General features: G+C 46.9%; 1 protein-coding gene across 2 annotated transcripts in view; it reads left to right on the plus strand.

The window, feature by feature from the left end:
• Positions 1-20,004, plus strand: part of eva1aa (eva-1 homolog A, regulator of programmed cell death a) — a 424,094-nt gene that overhangs the window by 191,824 nt on the left and 212,266 nt on the right. For both annotated transcript variants that reach the window (XM_078542065.1, XM_078542066.1), the window contains exons 3-4: positions 2,840-2,963; positions 17,692-17,844. In XM_078542065.1, the coding sequence (XP_078398191.1) occupies positions 2,840-2,963; positions 17,692-17,844 (277 nt within the window). The remainder of the gene's footprint in view (positions 1-2,839; positions 2,964-17,691; positions 17,845-20,004) is intronic.

A 20,004-nucleotide genomic window follows, 5' to 3' on the forward strand; every position in this document is an offset into this window, starting at 1 on the left:
ATTTCCTCATGATTGTTCTGGTTACACGTTACCTTAATCTTGTAAATTGAAGTAGGCTTCCTGAGGGAACATGTAGAGCTCAGGGGCTGATTAAATAAAGACTGGGCACATTTTCATCTTCACTGCCAAGGTGGTACACTGTTGGAACCCACTCCCCAGTGGTTTAGGAATCCATCAGATTTTTACTGATTCAGTGGAATGAGTGTCAGCTGGGTCCTATAGCAGGTGTGTGAGCTGCCCAGGCTGTGAAGACAAAAACATTACTAAATGTGATTCAGGCATTAGATAACTTGTGAGCTGGAGGGCAAATGCATATCTTAATCCTGATGTCGTTAGATTATTTATTTAACAGGTTAGGTAAACAGCAATCAGCAAGATGTATACTTTTCCCTTCCCCTCCTCTGCCCAAAGCTTGCTGTGTCACAGTTCCCTAGCTGTTAGACAACCTCCAGTATCAAGTTCAAGAGGCTATCGCTTAGGCAGAAACTCTGAAAATGAAAGCTATTTCATTAACCATATCTCCTCCCCCGCATCCCTGCACAAGGGGGTTGTAGCTAATCCTGGTGGCCTATACTGCCCCACTCAGAACAGCACAGGCAGCAGATTTAATTGGCTAGAACTTCCGCAGAGTGGCAATCACTGTCGGTTTGCCACTCTGTTCCTTTTTACTTACCCAGGTCGGAAGCTGCACGTCTTCTGTCCCGGACCTGGTGAGAAATGTGCAGTGCAGCAGTTCTGGAGTCCTTCCAATGCAGGGTAGCAATGTTGAGGGAGGTGAAGCCACGTCCCTTTTTAATGGCACGTTTCAGGGGTTGGGGGAAGTTGTGGGGCGGGGTGTTGGTCAGGCGTGTGGGTAGTTGGGGATTGGGGGTGTGGTCGGGGTGGTAGTCGCGGATCTAGTGGGGGGGTTGGGAGATCAGTATATAGTTACCCAGGAGTTTGAAGTGGTTTTAATGCTTCTAACTTTTCCTGGGTAACTATTCTGCTAAGAGAGTCGGAACCATCCAAAGTCACTGATTTGATTCGGAGTATCGGACGGTTCCAGGTGCAGGGTCTTTGACCATTGGATGTTCGAACTTCCTGGGCAATTCCTGTGCAATCCTTGCGTGGGGACTTCTGGTACCTCCAGGTTATTTACCCTCCCCCCAACATCGGGAAGCAGAAGCTCTGGGCCAAAAAGTTGTGTAGCTCAGTTGCTCAGTGTGGTCAACTCATAGGGCAGAACCTTTCTCTCGTCAGGCAGGCATGCACCCGACCCGAACGAATGTAAAGTGACACGTGATATTTCGGTCAGTGGGCGTGTGTGGGAGTCGGCAACGCGCCTGCCAACAATTAAGCAGCCTTTTAAGGCCCTTAATGAACTAATTGATCAAAATCTTTCGCTGCCCGTCCAACCATCCTGTTGACAGGTGGGCGAAAAGGCCAAGTGGCCGTTGCATTTTTGGCAAAACCTCATCCACAGGCGGGATGAGGTTTCATCCAGTGATTTACAAAACACTTTTTGCACTCATCTCTAACATGTCCCTGCTCATGTGATAGAGGAGACATTTTTTTTAACATTTTAAAATTACTCATTGTTGATTTGGAAAATCTTCAGCTCCTTGAGGCAACTCTGTGCCTCAAGGAGCTTTTACCATGCGCTCCCGTGAACTTCCACACTCGCTTTCTTCCCCCCCCAACACAGGCAGCGCTGAGCGCTGCAGTGCGCATCGGGGCCCAATCGCGGGTGACGGTCCGTTTTGTGGCTGCTCCCGCTCGCCCCTGTCGAGCCTGCCTAACCACTGTAAAACCCCGGACATAGGCCTGAAATTCGCACTTGTCGTGCGTGCACGATCGGCGGGCCCAGGAGCAGACGCGATATGTGCTTCCAGGCGCAATTGCAACTGACACGCGATTTCATGCTGGTTGGCCAATTAACTGAGAGAGGCTGAGAACTGTCGGGGGTTGGGGGGGTGGGGGGGGCAGTTTACAACGAGCTCCCTGAAGGCTGTCAACTGCTGTGGAGCTGCCTCAGGGAGCTGCAGTATTGTTCAAAGGGTATTTGCACACAAAGAAATGCCACAAACAACTGACAGCAGGACTCATAACTCCTCAACCTTCAAACCTCTTCTGGGCATTTTATCCCACCCTGGATCGAGAATGTTGCTAAAACCTGAAGGCCCCCTGGCCGATTAGTTCAAGTTCTAAGCGTAAAAGCACACAGGCCACTAAAAATCCCAGTCGACTGGGGCTTTATTTGGCTTAATTGGAACTTTGGTTGTTGGTGGACGTGTTTCGACTCCCATGCATGCCCGCCGACCGTGATATGGCATGATGTCGCAATGACGTCAGGACCCTGCCCCACATATTCTTGCACAATTTTGCGCTAATTCGAATTGGCCGTGGGTCCAATTGTGGCACATAAAATTCTGGCTATAGAACCAGAATAATATTTTGACCAGTGGCTTAAGAATGAAACAAACATTTGTTGAGATCATTTTTCAGCAATTTCCTTATAAGGTGATGACATAATAAATGGAAGTAGGATAAATCATTCAGACAGTAATAAGATTGATTCTGTAAGAAATGGAAAATGCAACACTTGCATTTTCACACTGTTCTTGGGGCAGAATTTTACGGCAGTGGGATTTTACGTTCCCGCTGAAGTCAATGGGGTTTATAATGGCTCACTGCATTTTACGGTCCTGTCCCCGCCGAAACAGGGCCGTAAAATTCTGCCCTTGAAGTTCTACAATTGTGTGTTTTTTAAAAATTAATCCTCCCTTATTTTCTGTAGAACACTGATGTACAATTGCAAAATCACATGACATTTGACCAATCTTTTTTGGTATTTCCCTAGAAAATGTTGGATGAATGCCAGGACAGAAGAAATTGTCAGCTTCTTGTCAATGGTCGAATATTTGGGACAGATCCTTGTCCTGGAACCAGTAAATACCTCATAGTATGGTACAAGTGCCGGCCAAGTAAGTAACTCATCTCGCATTTATTTAAATTTGAATGATGAGAAACATTTTAGTTCTGTTGATAGTTTTGAATATTTAACCTGCAATATGACTAGCCAATAAGTATCAGGAAAATTAAAGCAGAAAATTTATTCTTCTATCTGTTTTTTCTGGAGGTCCATCCAAAATTTTATTCTAGTGTCAATTACAGATAAAAACCTGTCTTTATTTTATACAGTGCTTTGAAAATAGCCAGGGTTAAAATGGAGACCAGAATCCCACTGTCAAATGGAAAATAAGCCAGGTAGTATGATTTAGAAAGAAGGCAATTAGAAATCTTTGTTCTTGACAACAGTCAAAACGTATATTGCTGAAGACCATGGGCGGGATTTTATGCCGGCAGGATGTTACGGTCCAAAGGCAATGGTCAGCTTGCTGCATTTTATGGCCCCGCCCCTGCCATCTTCTTTTGTGCTCAGTATGACTCCAACCAGCAGAGAGTTTTCCCCCTGCTTCCCATTAACTCCAGTTTTGCTAGGGCTCCTTGATGCCACACTCCGTCAATTGTGACCTTGTTTGAACCAAGGCTGTAATGAGGTCAGGAGCTGAGTGGCCCTGGTGGAACCCAAACTGAGCGTCAGTGAGCAGGTTATTGCTAAGCAAGTGTCACTTTATAGTACTGTTGATGACTCCTTCCATCATTTTACTGATGATATAGAGTAGGCTGGAGGGGCGGTAATTGGCCGAGTTAGATTTGTCCTGCTTCTTGTGTACAGGACATATCTGGGCAATTTTCCACATTGTTGGGTAGATGCCAGTGTTGTAGCTGTACTGGAACAGCTTGGCTAGGAGCGTGGCAAGTTCTGGAACACCAGTCTTCAGTACTATTGCTGGAATATTGTCTGGGCCCATAGCCTTTGCAATATCCAGTGCCTTTAGTCGTTGATATCATGTGGAGTGAATCGAATTGGCTGAAGACTGGCATCTGTGATGCTGGGGACCTCCGGAGGAGGCCAAGATGGATCATCCACTCGGCACTTCTGGCTGAAGATTGTTGCGAATGCTTTAGCCTTATCTTTTGCACTGATGTGCTTGGCTTCTCCATCATTGAGGGTGGGGCTATTTGTGGAGCCTCCTCCTCCAGTGAGTTGTTTAATTGTCCACCACCATTCATGGTTGGATGTGGCAGGACTGCAGAGCTTAGATCTGATCAGTTGGTTGTGGAATCGCTTAGCTATGTCTATCACTTGCTGCTTATACTGTTTGGCATGCAAGTAGCCCTGTGTTGTAGCTTCACCAGGTTGACTGCTTCTGGCATGTCCTCCTACACTCTTCATTGAACCAGGGTTGATCTTCTGGCTTGGTGGTAATTGTAGAGTGAGGGATATTTTGGGCCATGAGGTTACAGATTGTGGTTGAGTATAATTCTGCTGCTGCTGGTGGCTCACAGTGCCTCATGGTTGCCCAGTCTTGAGTTGCTAGATCTATTCAAAATCTATCCCATTTAGCACGGTGATAATGCCACACAATATTATGGAGTGTATCCTCAATGTGAAGACAGGACTTTGTCTCCACAAGGACCATGCGGTGGTCACTCCTGCTGATACTGTCATGCACAGATAATCTGTGGCAGGCAGGTTGGTGGACAGCACTTGTTGAACAATCCCTAACGTGCTAAGAATTACACTAACAACCACCTTAAGATTATCAGTCGGCCCACAATGTGACTCACTTATGCTTGCTAGAAGCTGCATGCATTTATATGCAGGGACTTGTCCTCTGCATACAAAAGGAATGTGTCCAGGCATTGCACCTTTTTTAAACAAAAGCGTGGGAGACAGTAATTCCCTGATACATTCTCCATGACAACACCTCGATCAATCAGAGTCGACTTGTCGACCAATCAGCACCCTTCTCTCATGCAATATAAATTTTTGCTCCCTTTGAAATTTGGCATTCATTTGTCTGTCCTGCTGAGTGCAAGATGAAAATATTTGACAGCATGCCTCTTTTTTCAGCAGTACTCCATGTAAAGAGGATTACATCAGAGCAGCATCAGGAAATTCACTACAAAAATTACTCTGTTTAAAAATAAGAATGGCTAGTAGAAAAAATAAATCTGAAAACAAAAGGTAATAGCACAAGTTAGGATAAGATTACATTTATTAATGTGTCCATTGTATCATTTGCACTGATTCTCAGAAAGTACTTATTAGTTTCAATTATATGAATAACAGTTGGATATGTTTGGATGTATGATAGATCAAATTTTGTCATTTATGTCAAAGGTTTGTAAATGGGTGTGAGTAATAGTAACTATGGGGAGGATTTTCCCCTCAGACAGGCAGGCACGGTGGATGGGCCCGGGAATGCCGCGCACAACGGTCTGCCGCCTGCGATCAGGCCCCAGCCGCGATTTCACGCTGGCTGGCTAATACTAGCCAACATGCAACGCGCGCTGAGAGCCTCAGTGTTGCCGGGGTGGGGGCGGGAGGAGCGTGAGCACTGAAGTGTGTGCATGCGCCCAGGTATTCTCAGTAAAAGCTCCCTGAAGGCACAGGGCTGCCTCAGGGAGCTGAAGATTTTTAACAGTAAAATTCAACATTAGAATTCAAAAATAAGGAAAACATGTCCCCTCGTGTGACCCTGTCACATAAGCAGGGATATGTTAAAAATGAGGTTTAAAAATCTTTATGTTTTTTAATCACTGTTCGAAACCTCATCCCGCCTATTTGCCCGCACGCCAACCATAAGGTTGGATGGGCAGAGAAAATTTCACTTTAATTAATTGATTCATGGGCTTAAGAGCCCTCTTAATTGTCGTTGGGCTCGCCGCCGACTCCACACGCACCTTCCCCATTGAAATACGCTCGCCCTACGTCATCGCACGCTGCTTCACAATCATGTGTGTCGGGTGTGTGTCCGCACGCCAGGTTGAAAATCCTGCCCTATGAGTATTTACAGAGATGCACAAAGTGAATGAGCTGGGGCAGGATTTTTACCTCATTGGGCAGGTGTGGAGGGCAGGCCCGGGAGCGGCCTCGAAACCAACCACTGCTGGTGATTGGGCCCCGCCCGAGATTTCATTCTGGCTGCCCAATTAACAGCCAGCCAGCCAGTGTGAATTGCACGCTGATAACCTCAGCGCTATCAGCTGTGGGGGGAGGAGGGCGAGCGCTGAAGTCGGCGCATGCGCGGGGGAGCTGGCAATGAAAGCTCCCTGAAGGCAGAGAGCTGCCTTCAGGGAGCTGAAGATTTCTAACAATCAAAATAAAGCTTTTAAAATTAAGATAAACATGTCTGGTACATGTTAAAAAATTATATTTAAAAATTTTTATTTTATATTTAAATAACATTGGAAATCTGTGGATGAGGTTTCCTCAAAAATCCAAAGGCCGCTTGTCTTTATCGCCCACCCGCCAACTGTAACTGAAAAATTCAGTTTAATTCATTTACTAATGGGCTTAGCAGCCCTCTAAATTGTCGACGGGGCGCACTGCTGACTCCCACGCACACCCGCCGACTGAAATATCACGCGAGTGCGTGATGATGTCGGGACATTCGCCCGAAGTCAAGGTGCTATTTTACCGTCATGTGTGTCAGGTGATTGCTTGCGCTCTGAGATGAAAATCCAGCCCCTGGAGTGCACCTACCCATGCTCACAGTCTTTCCATGGGCTGTTGAACTTGCATTGACTAGAAATCCATTTTCAAAACAGCTTCCTCCACGAGGGATCTGAAACCTGTGTGAAAAGAGTGAGCAACTGTGTGATTGAAGAATATTTATTGAGGCATGCAGAACCTGAACTAGAAACTCGGGCCAGAATTTTCTCATTGGCGTGTGGGGGCGGGCCTCACACGCCGACACGTAAAGTGACGCGTGGTGACGCTGGGCGAGTGCATAATGTTCTCCGATGCGCGCCCGCCATTAATTAATCACCCAGTTAAGGCCCTTGAGGCAGCAATTGTCTGCAATTTTTCGGGGCCGTTGCGATCTTCAGGACGTCGCGCGGGCGCAACGGGCAGGCGGGTAGGAGACATTTGTATAAACCTCATCCAAGGGCGGGATAAGAGGGGTGAGTGGGATCGCGAGTGAAACACAGGTTTCAGATTTGTCAGATATTTAATTGTAAAAGTTACTGCTACTTGTGAGCAGGAATATTTCAAAACTCTTCATAGCTGTTTGGACAGGAGTAACAGCCTTCAGGTCAGCTCTCTACACTAAAAATAATTTCTGGGGCCTGCAGGTTTCAGGAAGCCTTCCCTCAGCCTGGGAATGGGAGTTGTGCTATCCACTGGAGGCACCTCCTCTGAGGGGGAAGGGAGGGCCAGAAGGGGGAGGAGGCCAGGAGTCCACATTCAGCCTCCAGGGGAGCCACCTTTGGGTGGAGAGGAGCAGGCACAAAAGGCACAGGGCCAACAGGAAGCCCAAGGTGGAAGGGGCCGCAGAAGATGCTACTATCATGCTGCCAGTGTATACAGGCGGCGAAGGAGCTACCTCAATATGTCTGAGTCGCAGTGCTAAAAGAGGCTCCATCTCTCAAGGGAGACAGTCACCTCCATCTGTCAGATGATAGGCCCTAAGATCTGTGCCAACTGTGTGGGAGGGCACCCCATGCGAGTGGAGCTGGAGGTCATGGCTGTCCTCAACTTCTATGCCTCTGGCTCTTTCCAGAGGTCGGTGGGTGCGGAGTCTCCCAGTCAGCTGTCCACACTTGTGCCAAGCAGGTGACAGATGCTCTATTCAGGCGTGCATTGACTTTCATCCACTACTGCTGGGACAAGCCAGACAGACAGAGCGAGCCAGAGGCTTCGCAGTGATTGTTGGCTTCCCCCACATCCAGGGTGCAATCGGCTGCACACATGTGGCCATCAAGGCAACAGTGGGTGAGCCCGGTGCCTTCGTCAACAGGAAGGGCTTCCACTCCATAAATGTGCAGATAGTGTGTGATCACAGGATGCTGATTTTACAAGTCTGTACAAGGTACCCAGGCAGCTCCCAAGATGCTTACATCTTCAGACACTCCCAGGTGCCGGGGCTCTTCAGTGCTCCAGTCCGGCTGGATGGATGGCTGCTGGGTGACAAGGGCTATCCCCTCAGAAGATGGCTCATGACGCCTCTCCGCCATCCAAGAACAGAGGCCGAGCAGTGGTACAATAGGAGCCACGCCTCCACAAGGGCTGCGGCGGAGAGAACCATCAGTCTTCTCAAGATGCGCTTCTGATGTCTGGACTATTCAGGGGGTGCACTCCAGTACCCCCCAGATCGTGTGTCACTGATAGTGATTGCATGCTGCACTCTCCACAATCTTGCGCTGGAAAGTGGGGACGCAGTGAACAAAGAAGATGTAGACGCAGTTGCTCCGGCTACACACGACGAATCCAGCAATGAGTCTGAGGATGAACACGCATAGGAGAACACTAAGGGAGTAGATGCTGACCCAGGCGTACTCCAGGGAGGCAGGGACACCCAGGAGGCTTTAATCCACCGAACCTTCAGCTAGAACACCACAGATGGACCTTCAACACACGCCCATGTTGCAGGCTTCATACTCGATACCTGAGTGCTAAACCTGCCTGGATAATAACATTAACTAAGGGCCTAGTTAATAAAAGCTCAATGTCACACAACTCACTCATAACATCATGGGTAACCGTCCACCTGCAGAAGAAAGGGATCACTCTGATATAACAAAATGAAGTTCAGAAAAAAAAATTACAACGGTTTTGCACATCACATCAAGTGGTCACAAACTAATAGTGGGGCAGCATGAAATCACCAGTGAGAAACCCATGGTGTGCCTAAGGTGCCTTCAGTTTACACTTACGGGCTATGTCTAGATGCTCCCCCATCACTGGCGCTGGCATCTGAGACAGCCTGCTCACTGTGCTGTCCTGTTGTCCTTGATGACCTTGGCGGGTGTCCCCTGGCCCGTGGAGCCTTTGATGGCCTCGCCTGGGAGGGAGCAGCCAGTTCCATGGCTGGTAACTCCCCAGTCGCCGCAGCCTCATCGGATGCCATGGTCACTGGCAGAGGAGTGGAGGAGCTGCTGCCCTCATCCGGAACACCCTGAGAGGAGCTCTCAGAGACGACAGGCAGCTGCTGCGCCGACGTGAGGTCGCTTTGGACCTCCCTGCTCACCGTAGATGGATGGGCACCGAGCTGGGATACTTGGTGCCCAAACCATCTCCCACACTGGCACTGACCAGCTGAGGTCAATGCCGCTGTGAGGGCTTGCAGGTCCGAGCGCAACCCCAGGAGGACCTGATTGTTCTCCTGGAGGGGCCTCTCCATGAGAGTTGCCACTCTCTCCATGGAGGAAACATGGCGCTCGGCCATGAGGCTCATTGCATCGGTGATGCTCCACGTGGACTCCTCCAGCATGGGCACCATGCAACGCATAGCCTCATGTATCTCCGCCAGATCCTCCCGCACACCCTGCTGCACTTCTGGCGTTTGCTGCCTCACGGACGACTCCAGAGGCACATCATCAGCCACCGCCCGTGCCTGGTCCCCTACACTCCTCTGACTGTCGGCGCAATGGGCACACTCTGTCTCCGCCTGCACCTCAAGCAAGTGTGAAGTGTCCTCACCGCTGTGCCCTGGGACACTATCCAATGTTCTAACTCCCACTGAGGTGCTAGTATCTGCGCTGGTACCTGCCTGGCAGAGATGGTGTGACGCTGGTGAGTCAAAAAGTTCAGGGACCCCAGGTGTGAGAGGAGGCCCCTCTGCCTCCTCCTCCTGGCCCTGCTCCAGTGATGCTGAAAGGAAGAACGAGGACATTTGTTTAGTTAAAGTGGAGACAATGTCAATATGCATGCCTGTCCCCCGTATCATTATGCGCTCATCCTTCCATAATCAATGGTCAAACCATGTTGCAAACTTCAATCACTGAGCATTCAGCACTGCCATGGCTGCTGGGGCACACATGGTGACCTCACTGCTTGGCAAACATACCTCCCCATGGCACCCCAGCCTCACCACCACCGGTGGACCTGGGCGCATGGCACCTCTCCAGATCCATGGTCTTCTGCTCGAATGGAGTCACGATGACCAGCTGGGCCTGGCCTCCGCCAGTCTGCATCCGCTCAGCCGCATTGTGTGCAGTCTTCTCCTGAAAAGGAGAGAAGAGCATTGATTAGTCCAGCCTGTATCTGGATTCCCATCATATCCCTGCCAACCCAGCCAGAGTGGGACATTGGAGGGCTCTAGTTCTTCGTCACCCTGCAGCTACCATACACTCACACAAAGAAGCCAGGGCTGACCCCTTCTTGCCCACATGCTGCCTCCACCACATTTGGCACCACATGGCCTAATCTTGCAAAGCAAGCAGGCACAAGCACATGGAGCACAAAGGCCAGCAGATGGATTGGTGCCCCACCACATGGAAACTCCCCTCCCAGCATGTTAGCACCCTGGCTTTGAGATGCTTTGTAGTTCCAGGACTGTGCCTAGGTGCAGATCCTTGAGTTTGCCCCCGAATTTATACTCTTGGTGTCAGTGTTACACATGCTGCGGGTGCAGAACCCATCCTAGCTCAACCCTCTCAGGGTGAACTAGGCATGGGCAATATCTGCTGGCCCACCCAGCGAGGGAACATGCCATGAAGGATTCAATGCTGTAACTGCACTCAGTTTTTGGGTGTGGGGGGGGTGCAAATTGGGGGTAAAGGGTGACAGCTGCATTAAGTGAGCTCAGCCAACATGGTACTCGCCCTTCCCGAGCGCAGGAGGTCGTTGCACCTTTTGCAGCACTTGGCCCACATGCGTCGCACCACATCATGGGAGCTCACACTCTCAGCCACCTCCTCCCAGACATGTTTGGTCAGGTGGGGGGGCCTCCGCCTCCTGTCCCTCGGAAGCAGGACCTCCTGCCGCGCTGTCACCTCCTCCAGGAGGGCAGCTAAGCACTCATCCAAAAACCGAGGGGCACATTGCCCCGCTGCCCTACCCTCCAGCCTGGCCTGCTCCAATAGCCTACCCTTCACACTGGCCTGGTCATCAGAAGCCCTCTGGTGAGCCCTTCTACTTGCTATTGTGAGCAGTCTTTCCAAGGCTGCCAGTGCTTCATTTAAACAGGCACTCCCGCCGCCGCCCTCCCACTCCTGCTATCCTCGGGAGTCACGCATTACGCGGGTGGTGATCAGGTCCATGCCCACACACGCCCTCTCCCACTCGGCCTGCCTGACATGGGGAAAATTCTCCCCTTAGCATAGTAATTCAATTCCAAATCATGCAAAAATACAGAGAGGGAAAGGAAGACGAGAGAGATATAAAAGAGACAAAGAAAAACAAAAAAGAACTCTTTTTTTAATTTTATAAAATCTCCAACAATAATTAAAATCTGAAGGAATAAGACTGTACACATAAAAAAATAATTTTCAGTGTCAGAGAAGTTGTTTGGTAGTATCTGAGACTTATGCCGTTAAAAGATTTACTTATGCTGGAATGGATATTGCTGATTGCTGCCCTGCCTATTTTTTATCCCTCCAGTACTGAGGTGAGTGCGGTGTGAGACAGCAGGGGAATTGGCGCCTGCAGGAAGCAGGCATGGGGCATGAGGCCAGGGTCTCAGGGATGAAATGGTTGAGTCTGCTAAAGTAACCAACAGGAGGGAGCAGGCCAGGGCTGCCGCCGGCCAGAGAGCAGAGCCCAAGAGGCTGCTTGTCTGGTGCATCTGTGCTTGGGGGATCGTCATTCAAGAGCCCATGGAGGGGGGCGGGGCAGGGCGCAGCTGGTGTGTGTGTGTGTGTGTGCGTGTGTCAAGTGGAAAGACTAGGATCTGAGTCGGAGATGGCAAGGATTCAGCAGTGGCTGCTTCAGAGAGCACCTGACCGTGGTTCCAGTGGGCACCCAGGCACAGCAGTGCCTGAACTAGCTAATTCTAAACAAGGATGCAAAGTACTTCTGTTCATTTATGTGCGCCAAAGAAACCTATCCCCTCCCACTAGTGTCCAGGCTTTGGACTTTGCCAAGCCCGATGGGCTCACCCACTTGTGCCATGCTACTGGTAATCTGTGATGTCATTTCCATCCACGTCTCCCAGAATATGCCCAGCCGGAGTTGGTAACCCTATTCCTAGTTAACAAATAACTTGTTGTGATGATGGAAGAAATATATGTAAAATGATTATAATTCATTGGACCTTTCTGACAAAGCATTGTTTGCCCGAAGAGAATTGCCACGCCCCTAGCCAAGCTGTTGCAGTGGATACTACTGGTATCTACCTGGCAATTTGGAAAATTGCCCAGGTAGGCCCTGTACACAAAGAGCAGGACAAATCCAACCCGACCAATTACCGACCTATCAGTTTACTCTCAATAAACAGTAAAGTAAGGGAAGGGGTCATGAAAAGTGGTATCAAGCGGCACTTGCTTAGCAATAACTTGCTCACTGACTCCCAGTTTGGGTTCTGCCAGGGCCACTCAGCTCCTGACCTCATTATAGCCTTGGTTCAAACATGGACAAATGAGCTGAACTCCAGAGATGAGGTGACAGTGACTGCCCTTGACAGCATGTGACTGTGTGCGGCATCAAGGAGCCCCAGCAAAACTGGAGTCAATGGGAATCAGGGGGAAAACTCTCTGCTGGTTGAAGTCATACCTAGCACAAAGGAAGATGATTGTGATTGTAGGAGGTCAATCATCTCAGTTCCAGGACATCACTGCAGGAGTTCCTCAGGGTAGTGTCCTCAGCCCAACCATCTTCAGCTGTTTCATCAATGACCTTCCTCCTATCATAAGGTCAGAAGTGGAGATGTTCGCTGATGATTGCACAATGTTCAGCACCAGTCATAACCCCTCAGATACTGAATCAGTCCATGTCCAAATGCAGCAAGACCTGGACAATATCCAGGCTTGGGCTGACAAGTGGCAAATAACATTCGCTCCACACAAGGGCCAGCCAATGACCGTCTCCATCAAAACAGAATCTAATTATCGTCCCTTGACATTCCATGGCATTACCATCACTGAAACCCCCACTATCAATATCCTGGGGTTACCATTGACCAGAAACTGAACTGGACTAGCCATATAAATACTGTGGCTACAACAGCCAGTCAGAGGCTAGAAATTCTGTGGCAAGTAACTTACCTCATGACACCCCAAAACCTGTCCACCACCTACACAGCACAAGTCAGGAGTGTGATGGAATAATCTCCATTTGCCTGGATGAGTGCAGCTCCAACAACACTCAAGAAGCTTGACACCAACCAGGACAAAGTAGCTCGCTTGATTGGCACCACATCCACAAACATTCACTCCCTCCATCACCGACACACGGTAGCAGCAGTGTGTACCATCTACAAGATGCACTACAGGGACTCACCAAGGCTCCTTCGACAACACCTTCCAAACCCATGATCACTACCATTTAGAAGGACAAAGACAGCAGATAGATGGAACACTACCAGCTGGAATTTCCCCTCCAAGTCACTTTGACTTGGAAATATATCGCCGTTCCTTCACTGTCGCTGGGTCAAAATCCTGGAACTCCCCTCCTAACAGTTCTGTGGGTGTGCCGACACCACAGGGAGTGCAGTGATTAAAGAAGGCAGCTCACCATCCCCTTCTCAAGGGCAATTAAGGATGGGCAATAAATGCTGGCCTAGCCAGCCCACATCCCATGAATGAATAAAAAAAATAATTAATTTGCTAATCTCATCAAGTAATGCCAGTAGAAAATAATATATCGGCATAGCAGTCAACAGCCTGTGGTTCCTGTCCTTCCGATTGGGAAGAAAACAAAGCAACTGACTTTGATGCCACTTGTTTTTCGGAGATAAATGCTTCCTTTGTTACTTTGCAAAACTGTCAGCACTAATGGAATCTGTGGAATATGTGTTCCTCATATCAGGTCTCAACTTCAGAGTTGTAGGTAGTATTGGCATAGGTTGCTATCTGGTTACCAGCCATTTACTGAAACAATATCTTTTCTGAGACAAAACCCTGCTTGTTAACATTATAGGGAACACCGAATATAAGAATGACTAAATCACATCTCCCTGTTTGGAAGGATCTCTGCAGTTTATTATTTCAAGATAAATGTAACACTTGTATGCAGAGATAAACAAATGAAATCAGCTTACTTTATAAAACCTGATTTATAGTCAACCTTGTTTTTTTCGTAAATAAAAGAAAATACTGTTTTAGATAGATAGTGCTCTTGTTCTCACAGTTAGCCTGGGTTGAAAATTCACTAGCATTGTTTTGATTTTTCAGGTTGAATTTTTTAAAAGTGATTTTCCTTTACTACTTTTAGGTTTGCCAGTCATGTGTACTATTCTTAGTTCAAACTCGTGAGTTGATTTCCTTCAACTCACACTCAATGCCATTTTTTAACCTGCTTACTTCATTAGAGATTTAAATTTAGGAAGTTTTCAAATCCAGACTCACCTACCCAAGTGTCAAACCCTTTGTAAAGTGCCTGCAGAGCACAGCATTTTTGTCAGTGTTACATCTTTGATTAACAGAGACCGTCTATAATTTCAGTTTATCTCCTATCTAAACACACTTACCATTGGATTGCATTTTAATTTTGGTTTACCCGAAGTTCTGCTGCTATTCAGGAGATAATTTATTTCATCTCTAGAGTAACTACAATTAAATTTAGCCACTCATGTCTTCATCACAAATAGCTTTCGTTCTGGTGCTGTTGGAGCACGTGGCCTTTGTAATGTGCTTGTGGCACTATTTCATTACAGGAGCTAATGGCCTTTGAGGCAGCTTTTTGTATTGATGGGAGGGCAGCACAGGGAGACAAGCTTTTGTACCAAGACACTCTTTGCAAGGCAGGTGGGTAAATACAATTTTAGAATGGAGGGGTGGAGGTCATCACCTTTGACCCCAGGGGAAGCAGAACAGCATTATTCTAAAAAACCTTTCAAACTGCATACACTTCTCTACCTTTTGAATATTTGGCATTCCCAATCCGTTAAAATCCATTTATAACAAAAGACCATCATTCTCCCCGGTATTTGCTTTAGTATTTGGCAAAAGCGTGACTGAAGCAAAAGAATAGCCTGATAGTAAAACACAAGCGTGTAAGCACACACTGCCAACAGGAATTATGGATTTTCAACAAGGGACAGTTAAAGAGAAACTCACAAGGATGTGTAAGTTATATTGTAACTTTTGACTGTGGTAGAGGCTCTTGCCAGTTTTTTTGAAAGCAGTCAGAAGATTCTATCCTACTTATATTACAGACGCTTTGACACCAGCTCCTGTTTTATAGCAATGCAAGCCAGCAAATGGCTCATATGCTGCTGGCTTCATATTGCTGTCTGGTGGACAAATTGGAGCTGAACATCTGTGCTTATATATTTGTGCAGAGCTCTGTTTACAAAGCTAGTTATATTTTTATTGTCAGCAAACACCAGCCATCTCTTTGTTAACATTTAAAAGTTTAAAAATGTAGAGGCTGGACCACTTAGGAAAGTTTTGAAGTTCACTTCATAGAGCTCTTGTTATCTTTTCCCAGTGCAGTAGGTGATCTCATATTGCCTGCCAGAATTTGATATAAAAGCAGATCAGCAATTTACTGCAGCTTCTACTTCAATTTGATGTTGGTTCTTAATGGGACCACAGGTGGCCACTCACAAAACTGCACAGCAAACATTTAGTTTTTTTTTGGTGTGTCGAGTAGGAGCAGGAGTGCTCCTCCCACAAGTGCCACTTTAAAAGATTCTGGCCCACCGTTTGGGGCCCCCAACTAATTCAGCCCAGGAGCCAGCCCATTTCCCACTCTCTCGATCAGAACAAGTGAGCTACAGTGGGCTGCCACTCTAATAAGGCCCAGTCTTCAAAATGGCCAGGAAGAACTCCACCAACTTCACTACCTGAAAACTGCCTCCCCTGGTCTCTTAAAAATCATGCAATATGAACTGAAAGGTTGTGTAGCTCTTAAAGAGTTATCCAGTTATGCAGTGAGCACCGAAGTAGACAGGTTGATGGCTTACTTTGCACCTGGTCATGGTGAATGGGAGGCAGTTGAGGAGGCTCTGAGACAATGGCTGCTTTTTCTCAATAGTGCATGGTAGCCTGATGAAGGACTGCTATTGCGTAAAAGGAAAGTTGCTTGTGTTCACGTACTGAATGACCACAGACGTACCATGGCTAGAGTTTGGTTGAAATACTGGCGCAAGTTGGAATATTTTGGTTACACAGGGATCACAGGGGGGGTGGGAGGAGGGGGTGTAGGGCGGGTATAAACAAGCAGCTCAGGGCGGTGCAGCCCAGGGCTGACATTTGTTGTTTCAGCACAGCAAAGTCTATTACCACATTGCACAAGGTGCATGCCTTACACACGTGAAGAAACTTGAGTGCTGGGCAATTTCAAATGGAGAGCCCTCTGGGCAATGTTCCCGCTGAGCTGTGTGTGTGTATGTGTGTGTGTGTGTGGCCATGCAGCAACAATGCAGGCCTTGTCTGTATGCACAACCACACCAAAAAATTCATAGGTATTTTTAATAAATAAATAAAGCAATTTTAAAGGTATTTGTGGCTGTGCACAACAATAAAACTTTACAGGGAATATGGCTGCCGCGTCCACTTAAAACCCTGCAGAATGCGTGGGGCAGCTGATGAGTTAAGTGATGTTGGGGTTATCCCCATTCGGAGAGGCTTAGATGATGCAAGTCAAGGGATTTTACAGAGGTTCAGCTGGCCAACCATACTTGAGTGTTCAGGATGAGGCAGAAAGAAAGCTCACCTCTCACCACACAGACTGATTTTATAAAGGCAGCGCATTCTGGCACATTGTCTAGTCACACAAGAGGACATGGGGCGTGCAGGAAGCAGGTCCACATCACACTTCAGGCAGGAGGGAATAAATGTGTCTCACCTACGCAAGGGGGCAACATGGGAAACTGAGTGCCCCCAACTGGGTCTCAGGGCAAATCATGCATGTTGGCATCATTATCTCATTTAGATGGCAACTGAGCAGTTACAGGCAATTTGTGGCAGAACCCAAGAGCAGTGCCAAGATGTTGACCCTCAGTGTAGCTAGTCCAGTTGCGGGAGTTGTCCAGGCCATGTCAGCTGGCAGATGCCCCTTACCTCAGAATGTGTGGAACTATAGTTGACATAAAGGGTATTGACATCAGGCAAACTGGTGACACGTCCCTTAGACAGGATTCCATGCAATTCATAGAATCTTGGGGTTCAGGAGCAATGGCAGTATTGCTGGCACATGTAGTGGGTGAGTGCCTAGTTTCTCTAAACTGGGGGAGGTGAATCATCACATTTCAGGACTTTTTTTGGCCATTTGTTCTCAGAATAGACTTGGGGAAAAATAATTATTCTTAGACTGTAAACTTATAACAGGCAGACAATCCCTGTCAAGTACCTGGGAATAGGGACCTCCCAACACGGCTAACATATCATGTACAGTTTTCTGGCTAACAACATTAAAGCTTAGCTCATCAGAATTTACATCACCTTTCGTTTTAATGATTTTTTAAAAACATGCGTGAATATACTTTACATTAACACACAAGTATTAAATGTAACTTTTCTTCCTCCAATTTCTTTCTGTTGAAAAATGGTAAAACATCCTGAACTGTGGCAGCTAAGCACAATCAAGGGAACGTGATCATTTAATCACCATCTATTGATCATGATTTTTAGCATTTAATAAGGTGGTTTAACCAGTTTAATTCTCAGTTTCCAGAAACAGGGTAAAATGTGGAATACCCTGATTTGGTTGGCGAAAAGGAGAACTTAATAAGTCATTTTACATAATTACAGATGAATACAAGAGTAAAGTGGCTTGTGAAGATGACAAGCTGCGGCTGAACTGTAAACGAAGTATGGTGATAGCCATCTACTCTGCCATCTTTGGCCGTTCACAAGAGGGAAGCTTGGAATGTCCTTTCCAGAATGTTGGAGCTCCAGCAATAGGTAAGTGTGATATAATATTACAGCTAAGAATTAACTAAATACATTTATATCAAAAGCAGTAGCCTAAGCAAGTCATGTACACAGGCAAAATGGAAGGGCTGTTGCTTTTCTAATTCCAACTGTTTATTCTTGTATTCATTCCAATGAGTAAACCATTAGAATGTATATTTTTCATCAGAGAAATTTGAATTCAGTTCTCCTGATGCCTGAACAAGTCTATTCAGCGAGTAGATAAGCTTCACAGATTGGGAAGGTGCAGTTAGCAGATCTCAGCTGAACTTCTAATAGATCTCAGTGACCTATAGTTGGCAAGGGAAAAATTGGCCATGTATCTGTTCCTGTTCATCATCCAGTGAAGCTCGGCTGGATGTGCCCATCTTTGGACATTGGGTGAGGACAGCCTCAGCCTCAGGCTCAGCCGTGAACTAAGGCTGGAAAGTTAAGAGAGCTTTCAAGAAAAGTAGAGATGAAGATAAACTGATACTAATGACAACATCATGCTTCCATGTTGGGACAGTTGGGAATATCGTGCTAAGGATAGTAATTTATCTAGAATGCATAATGCAAAAGTTAAGGTTAGTTATGTACCATGGAGTTCTGTTCAATTTAACTATTTGGCAATAATTTCACAAGTATTTATTCTCTTGCTATCTTACTGAGTTGTTTCTTGTGGCTCTTTTAAAGCTATCTCTTTCTATTCCTAGGGCTCTTTTTCACCAAGGGCCAATCTGTCCTGTGTGTTTAATCGTGATCTTTACTTCTTCCCTCCTCCATTTAACACTCAGTGTTACCTTACACTCTACCTCTGGTTTGACTCTCCCTTCAAATTTATAGATGTCAGCTGATGTTTCAAGTGTCAAATTGGAATAAGGTCTAGAGAGGAGTGTGATGCTGTGAGAAAACCAGAGAGCAAGGTAAAGAGAGCTGAGGGAGTAATATCAGAGGCTGTGAAGTCGAAGGTAGAGGAATGTTAGAGGTTAGGTGGCCGGGGCAAGTAGAGCATGGATAGAGATTGGGACAGGGGGCAAAGTAAAATAGGGTTACAGGTCAGAGAGGGGTAGAAGGTGGAGTGGGGTTAGATGGGGCAGAGCAGCATTCGAGGTTGGGGGAGATAGGGTAAGTAGGGTAGGGTCAAATATTGTGGGCGGAATTATTATTAAATGTCATACAACCCGGGTGGAGAGTTGCTAGATATTGGCTGAGATGTGAGGCTGTGTGTTGGGGTTGCAGGCAGTAGAGTGGGAAGGGTGGCAGGGCTGGGTGGGAATGGGGGGTTGTGGAGGGGTTTGTGCCAGAATTTGGAGGGCAGGAAAGGTGAGCAACAATGGAGGAAGGGAATAATATAACCTTAAACAAAAACAGAAAATGCTGGAAAAACTCAGCAGGTCTAACAGTATCTGTGGAGAGAAATAATATAATATAACCTTATTTTTTGTAACGTGCTATAAGAAATGTATGTTCTATACTTAGATTGCTTTTTAAAAAAGTACGTTGAAATATGTACTCATACAATACATAGCATATTGATATCGTAAAATGTATTAATTATAATGCGTTACATAGATTTAAAAATACATGTAAAATGCTATAATATTTCAAAAGTACATACAGTCCAACAAAGAAAGTAGCTCAGGTTTATCATGCAATGATCAGAGTGGTAGGTAGTGGCGTCTAAAGTAGGTTATGACTGAAGCAGTCAAAAGATGATCGGAACAGTGGTAGAAAAGCAGGAAAGTTAGGTTTAGTGTAGAAGACCGGAAAGGGCCAGAACCACTTTGAGCAGCTGAATCTGTGCAAACTCTAATTCTTACTTCCAATATTAGCTGTGCCAATATGGCTGACACATTGATGGTACACAGAAGGTTGAACTGCTCCACAATGACATCTAGTGGACAGAGACTGTACCTACATACTAACTCCAAGGCCAGCACACCCCCAACAACTTCAGGAGCCCTGATGCCATTTTACGCTCTAATGAGCATTGATTGGCAGAAGGCAGGATTTCCCCATATCACTGGGAGGAAGTCCCACCTTGGAGAGATACTGGTCAATCTTATTGGCTGGCAGCTCTCTCGTCATTCCAGGAACAGCTCTGCACTGGCTGAAAGAGGCACTGCAGCTATCTGCCTGGAACTAAGTGCCGGGAACCAGAGGAGAGGT

The sequence above is a fragment of the Cetorhinus maximus genome, chromosome 5 (assembly GCF_964194155.1).
Source record: "Cetorhinus maximus chromosome 5, sCetMax3.hap1.1, whole genome shotgun sequence".
Classification (NCBI taxonomy): Eukaryota; Metazoa; Chordata; class Chondrichthyes; order Lamniformes; family Cetorhinidae; genus Cetorhinus; species Cetorhinus maximus.